The 11461-nt window shown below is 38.1% G+C and overlaps 2 protein-coding genes across 2 annotated transcripts; one reads left to right on the forward strand and one right to left on the reverse strand.

Annotated features, from left to right (window-relative positions):
* Positions 1–635: 635 nt before the first annotated feature.
* LOC146456759 (multiple coagulation factor deficiency protein 2 homolog) lies at positions 636–5552 on the forward strand. The gene is made up of 5 exons (XM_085093118.1): positions 636–1159; positions 1197–2192; positions 3199–3265; positions 4064–4178; positions 5041–5552. Exons 2-5 carry the CDS (start codon positions 2044–2046, stop codon positions 5196–5198), a joined length of 489 nt encoding a protein of 162 aa, XP_084949244.1. The 5' UTR covers positions 636–1159; positions 1197–2043; the 3' UTR covers positions 5199–5552.
* On the reverse strand, positions 5507–11451 carry LOC146456760 (tRNA (guanine-N(7)-)-methyltransferase-like). The gene is made up of 8 exons (XM_085093117.1): positions 11345–11451; positions 11095–11237; positions 10913–10971; positions 9895–10020; positions 8905–8975; positions 8074–8116; positions 6859–6960; positions 5507–6052 (listed from the first exon to the last, which is right to left on the reverse strand). The coding sequence occupies exons 1-8, from the start codon at positions 11419–11421 to the stop codon at positions 5930–5932; spliced, it is 744 nt and encodes a 247-aa protein (XP_084949243.1). The 5' UTR covers positions 11422–11451; the 3' UTR covers positions 5507–5929.
* Between the last annotated feature and the right edge of the window lie 10 nt (positions 11452–11461).

An 11461-nucleotide genomic window follows, 5' to 3' on the forward strand; every position in this document is an offset into this window, starting at 1 on the left:
GTAAAACAAATCGATTCTTCGTCTTCTTAAGGTTACCGTATGCCTTTAGAGGTGTCCCGCGTCCAAGCGATGTAGCGCGTCCGGTTTAAACTGTAGATAGCTAAACCCCTATATCAAATTAAAGCTTAGAGAGCTAGCTAGCAAACTATACCAAGAATTTTGAAATAAAACGAGTTGTCGAATTTTTCACGACCTCTAAATGCTAGCGTCCAAATCACCTTTTGAAAGCTACAAGTCAAGGCGAATTTTGTTTTTCGCTAATTTAATTTCCTCCTCAGTTTCCACACCCGAAGCGCTAAAAAAACGTGTCTGCGTTTTGCCATATTCAGTTGTAGTGAAGTTACAGAACACTTTCGGAATAGGATTAAAAAAATGTGGAGTGATCGTACAAAAATCGCTCTCGGAGAAAAAATATTTCGAAAGAAAAAATTCGCAGACACATTTTTGTTGTTTATATGTTAAACTTGCTACTGTCCAAATTTGAAGGCAAACGAACAAATTCCCTTTGAGTTTTAGCTCTTGAAAGTGTCCCCTTCAAGTGAAAAAAATGATTCGAGAAAACAGCGCTAGAAATTTGACAATTCAATTTATTTCAAAGTTAATAATAGCCCGCTCTATAAGCTTTAATTTGATATAGGGGTTTAGGTACCTACAGTTTGAACTGGACGCGCTACATCGCTTGGACACGAGCCACCTCTAAAGGTATACGGTAACCTTGAGCGATCGCTTCACTCAAGAGCGGGACTCATTAAGTTATTAAAGACTGCCAAGTGTGAGATAAGTAGAATTTAGGAAATAAACCAAGGTCCACCCATAGTTATCGTGGTTTGAAATGATAGCTCAAAAACGCAATTAACCAACCAGAACTCGAAAAGAATATCACAAAGCGGGCGTGGGAAAATGTGTGTGAGCAAGTTACAATCAAGGCCGCGAAAGGTGAGTTCTGTTTACATGGATGGAGGAAGATCCCAGCACTAGGATCCCCTAGGAAGATCCTAGAAGGCAAAACAACTTTTCGTTTGGTTTTAATACTTGCAGAAATTTTCGGTCGAGGTGGTTACCAAGTGGAGAAGAAGAAAATTGTCGGCCACGGCAGCTGAACGCCCGGCCGCCGCCATGTTTCTTTTTTTGCCCTAGTACTAGGACCTTCCGAGCGAAGGTAGTTGACATGGTGCCAGGATCTTTCTATGTCTCAGTTAGGAACAACAGTCCTGTCAAAGATTTACCGTGGCAGCGTTCCTCCGTACTCCCCCCCCGCCCCTGAAAAGTTTCCGCCATTCCCCACGTGACCATTCGTCGACAGGATCAACACGTTGGATGAAAATTGAAAGCTAAGAAGATCTTTGCTTTGTAAAATAAAAAGGTTTGGAATAGAGAAAGTTACAATGTGCATTGGATTATAGATTTCTGATACAAACCTTTATATTACAGCCTTATGACGGTCTCAATGGGTTTTTAAAAAAGGTCTACTAAATTTAAAAACTCCTTGCCATGCAAATGCTAAGTTGCTAATACATATAATCTGACGTAGGCCTACTTTCAATAGTCACTTGAATTTCTGAATAAGAAAGCCAGCAATTTCAATCGGATCGATTTTCAGTAGTCCGGCAAGTCTAGCATTGTGTGATAGAAATTTTCTGCTAAATAATATTGCACTACGCTTTGAAGCTTTGTTTTTACTCCGTTTAGGTCTATTTAGTATTAATATCATTTCAAGTTTTCTGAAATGTTTAGTTCAGCTTTACGACTGCAAGACATTTTAATACCAGTCATAAAGCCATCTATCTAGCATCAATCGATCAAAGGAATATACATGGTGACCGGGCGGTTGCTGATTGGTTAATTTTGAATCGCACCTGTCAGCCTGAATAAACTGCATTTCATCGAATAGTTTCCGCCAAGCCTCAAAATTTAAATACTCAGATAAATATAATTCACTCTTTAAGATATGATTCATCATATTGATGACACGAAACTTGTTAGAAATATCCAGCGATCATCTCATTTGAACAGAGCTGCTTTGAAAACTTTCAAACTAGAACAATGTTTCCTCCTCGGTTAACATATTCTTCGTGTACAGCTTCCATGTTCATCAGTGGACTCATTCTTTTATCTATGGTAAGATTTAGCGAGTGTTCACAGGACCGGAAAAGAGCTCAACAAGTTCTAAAAAATCAAACCAGAGACTCCCAGTAAGTATCTGAAATCTTTACCTTACTTTGGATGAAATACCAAGTATACATTGTCGAGTCAGTGTTACAGAAAAATACCGTATATATTGACAGCCTTGTACCTTTTAATTCATATAATCCTGGTGGTTTAATACCAGAAATATTCAAGTTACCAGACCGCTGGTTGAACTCGCTACGCTTTGATATTACAACAATATAACATTACGCTTCTTTAAACAGAGCGATATGTAAACAGATTCTCGCTTCAATTTCGTTTTTTCATCCTCTCTTGGTTTTTGATATTCACTTAAATCAGCGACAATGACGTGAGTTTCTCAGTTCGTGAAATAGATCTTTTCAAAATGTGTGATTTACAAATCGTTTTAGCTTGTTTTATTCAATAATTTGACATTACATATTCTCTTTCGTGAGATACTCCAAAGACAAAAAGCGATTTTCTTCGGAAAGCCGGTTCCATTAATCGTAACCGTTTAAAATTCAGCCACTAAACATTGAATGTTATTTAGTTAAATATTTTTTCCGAGAGGCGAGTGACAAGTCGTTTCCAAGGCGCCCTTGTCGCATAAATTATGCCATTTTAATTTGCCGTGAATAAGAAGCCCACATGGTCTAAATGATGCGGAGGGGGTGGGGGTGGGTGCGGCTGTACAAAACACATAAACTTCAGATTCGCAGCAATCAATGCGATATCGTCAAAGCAACAGTTTATAGCATATTACGAATCTTCACAATGGCTGCTTTTTCTGCAGAATTCTAGCATTGCTTTAAAACAAACAAACAAACAAACAAACAAAACAACAACAACAACAAACATTGCTGCTCGGCCTCGAAGCTCACAGCTCTTCCGTAGAGTTTTGTTGTCGAAAACTGTTCCTTACCACGGAAGAGATAATGTGTCTTCAGACAAATATCTGTACATATTTTCACGGCAAATAAAGTTTATTGCCTGTATGTTTTCAAAGACTAGTTGATACGATCAGCACGATTTTGTTTTATATTTTAATAGCCACCTAATAGAACATCTCATGGAACAACTGGGTATGGACGAAGAAACAGCAATTAAATTTCTTAACGTAAGTACAAATAACTTAACTGAGATCTAGAATCACGTTTTCGGTTAATCTCGTACCCAGATCTCCCATGGTCAGGCGGAGACATTCCCGAACCAACTGAGATCAGGGTACGAGATTAGTTTTCGGTTTACGGTAATCGCCAAATGATTGCAGGTGAGGAAAGGTCAAAATAATTCTGGACTTCGTTGCCAACGCAAAACTACTCAATTTTAGGCCCCGTTTATATGGAGAAAAGTTGTCATATGAACAACTAATCGAAGCAGTTTTGTTTAATTATTGCGGGCTCTATCGGGAAAACAACGTGTAAACGGTCTAGTACCCGTTCCAAGGGGTTCTCAAGTACCATGCCTTTTTCTGTTAGGTACATTACAGAATTTGTACGTGTAAACGGGAGATTTCGTCTGGAACCGGTACTTGTTTCTAACCGAGCCGTTCCTTCTCTTTTAACGTGTAAACGGGCCTAATGGCTCGCCTAGCCGGGTCAACTCCGTCAAGGCGAGACATCAGAGCATGCGCGAGCGTTTTTGGCTCGCGCTTTTTCCCGCGCTTGCGCCCTTGGTTTACAAGTATAGGATCAGTGTAGGGTGCTAATTTTCTTACGCATCATACAATAAGCTAACAGTCTGTTCGGACTAGTATCGGATACTTAACGGCAAGCTTTTCCTTTCTCTTATCATGACTCAACCCTGATTATGGCTACTGCTCTTCAAGCACACCGGAAAAAATACAGTACAAATTTGACGTTTACAAATTTAACCACTCTATAAAACAAACACGTAGATTGGTTTTTTTTTGTAGGAAACCAGCAGTGAAGCTCAGTTTTTCTTGATGCACGATTACGACAATAACAGCAAGCTCGACGGACTTGAGATATTCCAAGGTCTGTCACATCATGAACATTCGCGGGAGGAAGGTAAAGTCATCAATTCTGCGTGGAGTAACTGCTGGTATCATTTGCCGTTTTCAGATTCGGGGAGGGGGGGGGGGGGGGGAGTTTGTGTCACTGTGCCGAACCCTGACTACCAGCAGAGGTTTCTGTCTGGAAGTAAACAAACCGACTAGTTTCTTTCTGGCAAGTCTTTTAGCATGTACGAACTCGTTGGCGTATTTCGCGTAGGCGGCTTGTTTACTCCCTGAAAGAAACCTCCGCTAGCAGGGTAAACCCTGACCCTATTTCAGACCAAAATATGTAATTTTAGGTAGCTTTGTTTTGGACTGAACCGGCCTCTAAAATTCATATCTATATCCAGGCCTCGTTTGTAGAATCCACCCGTTTTTGTAAAATCGATACCCGTTTTCAGAATGTCAGACAAAAATAATTAAAATCTATACCCTATTTCAGACCAATATAGTCTCCTTCGCGCGCAGCCGTTCTGTCTTGTCGCGCAACGCTCCTCCCCACAAACGGCTGGGGAGGAGCGTTGCGTGACAAGACAGAACGGCTGCGAGGGAGACCATAAGACCAATGCGGTTCAAAAATATGGCATTGTATAAAGATCTTGGTCATTTTGAAGACCGGTTGCATATTAGACTATTTGGTTGGATCGGAAATTAGCGATCCCTTTTGCACCAACTGCCATAATTTCGCTTCCACTTTGTTGGCTTCGTGAAGCCATTACTTAAATTTTGTCATCTTTCAACAAGATTGCAAGTTTGGAACTAAAAACGTGAGTCTAATGGGTGCAGTAAAAAATCAGAAAAAATGGACTGGGTGTGTGATGGTGTTTGTGCTAAAAAAGATAACTCCTCGACTTTAATATCTCATTTATTCTCAGGTGAACAGCACACCAGTCCATTCCTTGAGACCGAATTAGCGAGTTTCGTGGACACTATTTTAGAAGACCAAGACCACAATAATGACGGATACATCGACTACCCCGAGTTTGTAAGCTCTCTCAGCAAACCACCCGGGGAGACTGGGGGTACAAAATGAAACCTTCAGTACCAAGGGGGAAGGAGAAAGGAAGAGGGTTATTCGGCTAGAAAGACATTTCAATACAATAAATAGAATGGTGGAAAATTCAAGGTTTTATGGTCTTTGCAAGGAGAAACAATCATTCATCCCAGTGCCTGTCGGATTTGAAAGCCGAGAAGACTGTGGAAACAAAGTAGACACACGCCAAAAATTGGGCGTTTTTATTGTGGGGTGTAGGGGGTATGACCTGTGACAATCAATCATTCATATCATGTTTAACAAAATTAATTAGGATTAATAATGAGTAAATTATACACTAGGCTACATAAAGCTTTTTCTTATTTTTAATAAATAAATAACTACCTACAAGAACATTTCTGTGTTAATGATAATTAATCCATGGTTTCTGTAAGGATCAAGTCAAGTACAGACATAAGCACTTGAGATGGATCTTAGTATTAATTCGGCAGCAACTGTATCACGATTTTCACAAGATAATGGAAGCAGCTATCAAAGATAAAGGCCTTCCAGTGGCTTTCAACAATACAGAAATGACCAATCAAATCCTTCATTCTTTCAGTTCTGGATGATAACATTCACCCCGTTGGATAACTTGTAGGTGTCCCTTTTCATAACCACAGTGCTTCACGAGATGAATCACACCACAAAAAAAAGGCATCCAGTTTCTTTGGATGGGGATACTGCCTCATCCTCAATCAATGAATTGACTTAGGGTGTGCCACTTCTGTTTACATCTCATGCGGATCCTGAATTCGACGAAAGACAGCCACAAGTTTAATCCCCTTGTTCCTTGTCACTTTCTGTCCCTCTTCTGTGCTTCCATAAAGTTTATCCACCACAGGATCTTGCGCCTGTTGAGAATGCGGTTAAATAAATTAAGACAGTTATCAACGTCAAGTGATAGGGGCAACATTTTCCTTGCAACTTGTTGTGCATTGTACAGCCTCACTTCCACAAAAAAGGACAGGGACCAATCAATCAATCCATCCATCCATCAATCAATCAATCAATCAATCAATCAATCAATCAATCAATCAATCAATCAATCAATCAATCAATCAATCAATCAATCAATCAATCAATCGATCAATCAATGTTTATTTGCCCCATTCACTGTTTTCTTACAGCAGTATTATTTTCTTATAGCTTAGGAGCAGGAGCTCTCAGCAAACCCTACTGGGCTTACAAGGAGAGACCCTGGTACATACATTTGTTGATTAACTACTCTGAATTTACATGGCTATGTCCTATATGTAGGTTTCTATTTTTTTTTTCTTACAGTACTTAACATTTTTTAGAAAGTCACTCACAGAGAAGATATTTTTTGATTTTTTTCTCAAAAATATATATTGATTTGACAGTTTCAACAGCCGTTGGAAGGCTGTTCCAGACCTGACTTCCTCTACATTTACAAGGAATCGATTCACAATACCCCCATAAGTTAAGATACATCATAGGCATTGTTTCTGAACAATAGTGTGTTATCATTCAAGCAATAGGCTTTTGTTACGACACAATATTTAAGAAACATCTTGACTTAGAAGGGTTTGTGAACCCACGTCAATAAGCACGCAACTGAAAAATGGACTATTCAATTACACACGGGCCCCAAATTTTAAAATGGTGGTGATAATTTACTGTAAAAATCTTTTCATACCAATTCTTCTTCACCAACTGCTTCAAATAATGGATGCTCTGTGAAATGCTTTTTCATCCAGTCGCACAGGTCAGGTACATCAGTTATCGTGTACACAAGACCCTTTGAATATAAAAAAACACAAGACAAGGAATCTGATTACAAATCATAACCATAAACAGTCTCAATGCAACTAACACAAAATCACTTCAATTTACACTCCCACAGGGCACCCAAATGTTACAGCCACATTACAAATTATAATAATTATTATTAACCATGCAATAGGCCAACTCTGAGTTGCCTTGAACCTCATTACACAAGTGAGGCTAAGTGCAAAGCATTTCATGTGAAAACTAGTTTTGTTTGTGTATGAATGAAAACTACATTTCATAATAAAAACAAAGCAATGCACCAAGCCTCACTTTCTTAATGAGGTTTACAGCAACTCAGAAATGGCCTATTTGCACACTCTGGATTGAAAAGAAAGAAACATTGCCCCTATGCCAAGTGCAAATCGTAAACATTGTGACCTGATGGAATTATGGTTGATCTAATTATGCATGCACATGTTTCATGTTCTTTTTTTTCTTTGTCCGCGAGAAATATGTACATTTTAAGTCCTAAAAATCGCACACACTTTTATTTTCTTAAAAGAGAATACATATTATAAGCTCACATGTCAAATGCTCCCTGGTTCTTGGGTCTTATTGTTCATAGCTTATTCCTTTTTCCTTACAACGTTTTTCCACCTCATGTTTATCAGTGTAATTACTACTACAGTCAACTCTCACCTTGCAGACACCTTGCTATTACAGTCACCCCGTCTGGCCGATAATAATAAATATGGACAGGAACTAGATCCCCAGCAAAAATAAATTACAGACATTTGACTGAAATAAATTTCCGCTATTACGGACTCTTGCTATTTAAGACACTAACTTGCGGCTCCAAGAGTGTCCGCAATAAAGGGAGTTGACTGTATTTACCTAGTTCGTGATCTTGATGTATAATTAGCATTAAAAATAAAAAGCTGACATGAAAATAATCATGGTTTGTGACAATGGAAGTGGAGAGGAAAATGGACTCTGGACTGCCTGGATATTACATCCTTGGTTTCGCACAAAACTAACACTTGTGCTTACTACACAAAAACTCAGTAAGTAAGCTTGAGGTGTGACTGACAGAATAAAAGAACAAGAAGGTTGGAAAAAATGAAAAAACACTGATACCCACCCCAACTGCTAAAACATAAGCATATTCAGCCAGCAAGGTGGGGCTGCAAAGGAAAGGAAAAACAAGGGACAAGTTATATAATTTATTTAATTTATAATAATTATAAATTAAATTAAAAAGCTGTCAAAATGAAGTGTGCCAAGAATATTCTCAAACATATTAATGCCTTTATTCATTTAATGAAAATAAGACCCAAAACATACAAGGAAAAAAAATGAATTAAAATTTATCTAGAATAATGCACTAGAGTAGTTCATAAAAATTATGGCACAAAAAAGGCAAAAATTAAAAAAAATAAAATAAAATAAAATAAAAGAGTCAGTCTGATTATCTATATAATTTGCTAATTTGCATCTAAGATATAGACTTCCAAGGGAAAAAAAAAGGAAAGCAATATTGGGATTGCCAGTAGTGAATCCTTGCCCAACAGAATTCAATTGGAAGGGTTTTTTGGACAGGGAAAGTCTACAACTGTGTTAACACACACTGTATTTCAATAAAGGAGGTTACTTTGTAAGGAAACAGTTGTGCTGCATCGGTGAGGGAGTGAAAACAAAGATTAATTTGGGTTTTATCACCTGGCTTGGGTTGATAAGGTAAATTGACCCCTACTTTAAATGCTAGCGGTGCTTTTTATCCACTTAGCACAGCACTTGAGTACTTGCCCTTCACAAATATGTTCAAATGAAATTCTGCCACTCAAAACATCCCCCTTTTTACCTCTTTGCCGCAGGAAAGTTATCTTGTAAAAACAAAAAACAAACAACAACAACAACAAGAAGAAAAAATTCTGTGTTAGCATAACCTAGCCACCGATAAATAATTTTTTACCTTATTATTCTCCACTTATGCTTCTTTTGTTTAAAATGGGGATCAGGAAACAAGAAAAACATCTTTTTGAGCTGCACAAACAAATTTATGGTTGATTAGCTTATTTAATAACTTTCAATTTAATGATAAGAAGACTAAAATCAGTGCTAAAGACATGCAGTGATCCTGACATTACACGACACCTAACCATTTGCTTAATCCTAACTACTAAAATGAGAACTCTATACATGTACATGCTGCTATATTTATAAGTAGAGCATTTGGAAAAAAATACAAACCAGTATCCCAAAAATGAAGCCAGTCTCAAACAATGAAAGTAGTTTAAAAAATATGAAACCAAAACAAATGACTGGTGTGAGATCTCTAAATCTTTCACTTTCTATCAGCTTATTGCCCAAACAGCTTTCTTAAGTTCTGGTTTTCAACTATTGAGACTTTAAAATAGGGCTCAGTCATCAAGTTTTAAAAAGACTAGCTTGGACACAGGGGGAGTAACTAGTCAATCTGAAGTATCCTATTCTTGTTGTTGTCCTTCATGGCTGCTGTTAGCTTAAAAACCCTGAAAGTGTCATTTTTACAACTGCAAATTTTTTCATAAACCAATAAATTACTAGTACAATTGAAGGGCCTCAGGGCATTACCTACCTATAGTACTTTTCAGATTGTGTTTTGTTGTTTTTGCTCAGATTTGCCAGATGCTTTGCATGTGGCCTTCAATTTCTCCAGGAAACATTGCCCCAAGGTTTTATCTGCTGCTTTGTCCATCATTTGCTGCTAAACAGAATTCTTGTCCATAATCATAGGTTTCTATTGCAAATGAAATGCAAAGACACAGGTAAAACATTGGTCGGAGTAACATTTCCTGTAGGAATTGAAGGCCAGATCATGTACAAAATCTTATGAATCCGAGCTAAAACAACAAAAAGTGATCTAAAAAGCACTATAGATCAATTAAGCCCTGAGCCCTTCAATGTTATTACAATAACCTACTTGTCCCTTGTGAAAGTAGTTTGGTAGATACTTCATGGCATTTGTCCTGATCACATGGATGTTTTGATACTGGCCTGGGTGAGCCTCTCTTAATGCCACCACCCTATCACTCACATAATCACTGACCTAAGGAAAAAAGACACTATTAGCTATGTTATTGACAAAAAAATAATACAAAAAAAAGGAGGTGGCACGGCCTAGTTGTAAGAGCGCCGAACGCGTAATCCGGAGGCCCCGGGTTCAAGTCCTGCTCTGACCACTTGGATTTGTTTCACGGTAGCCTGGTTTTCAAATCCAAGGCCACGCTTTGTAAATAGCCAACTGATTTGCCTCCCACCAGTCAGAACTTTTAACATATGTTGTGCACAGTTTGTATATTTGTTTTACGGATTTGTAGTGTCCGCAATTAACGCTACAGTGCTATATACCTCAACACTTGAATAAAGTCATTTATTTTTTTATTTACTTTAAGTCAGAACAAAAAAATTAACGACAATGGTTTTTTTTTCTTAAGTTGCGCATAGCTGGGATCACTACTGTGTTGTTCCAGAAAAAATCCACAGCAATGTTTTGGACTGTAAGGTTTTCAGTCATCCTGTGGACAGCCAGTTAAGCCCGATTTAGACGGTACAGCTTTTGCTTACGATTGTCGCATGCACCTTGCTCGCGTCATGCAAAAAATCGCACAAAACTTGCGTCATTCAACATTGACTATACCTGCGATTGTTGTAAAATCCTACGACATTTTTTGTGACGTGCACGACAGTCGTAAGTGAGTTGTGGGTTTGATTTACACAAAACAATGTGTGTCGCATGCGACAAAGTCATACCATGTAAATTGCCCTTTAGAAAAAAAAGGTCAGAGACATTTCTGGGTTGCACCCACCAATGTGGCAAAAAAGATGGTTTTAATAACGAGGTGGTCTAATTAAGGAAGCCATAAGGTGAGGTTCCACTACAATGCTATTTTCTGCAAAACATGTTTAATGTTATTTGTTCTCTATATGTTGTTTCACACCTTTAACCTTATTTCCATTCCAACCATTAGAGTGTCTGGATACATGGGAGATAAATCAACTACAAAATAAAACAACACAAAAAAAAAAATCATTTTTTCAAATAAGCATTGATAAAGTCAATGCATAATAAATTACATATACCGGTAACAGCAATAAGCTCATGATCATAAAGCTCTTTTACCTAACAGGCCACCATATCCACAACCAATGTCAGCAAACTCTACTTTCAAGCGTTTTGTTTCTAAATTTTCTTCTGTGTCCGTTTTTTCTGGAAAGAAAGCAGGAAATAACGTCCTCCAATCCATGGCATCCGGAGATACAGGACTGGAAAAATAAAAATCCCGGTATGAAATTACGAAGACAAAAACTTCATGGACATTTTTAACTCGGCCCTAAAAGAAAAATAAACGATTTTCCAACATTTTACTTACTATTCAAGCGTGTGATCAGCCATTGGATTAGAATGGGCCCTCTGGCGATAATACTTCTTCTGCGGAAGTGCCGCCATATTGGATCCCGAAGCAGCTTTTCCGACAATCCTTTGCAAT

This window comes from Pavona decussata, unplaced genomic scaffold (assembly GCF_977016875.1).
Source record: "Pavona decussata unplaced genomic scaffold, jaPavDecu1.1 SCAFFOLD_254, whole genome shotgun sequence".
Taxonomy (NCBI): domain Eukaryota; kingdom Metazoa; phylum Cnidaria; class Anthozoa; order Scleractinia; family Agariciidae; genus Pavona; species Pavona decussata.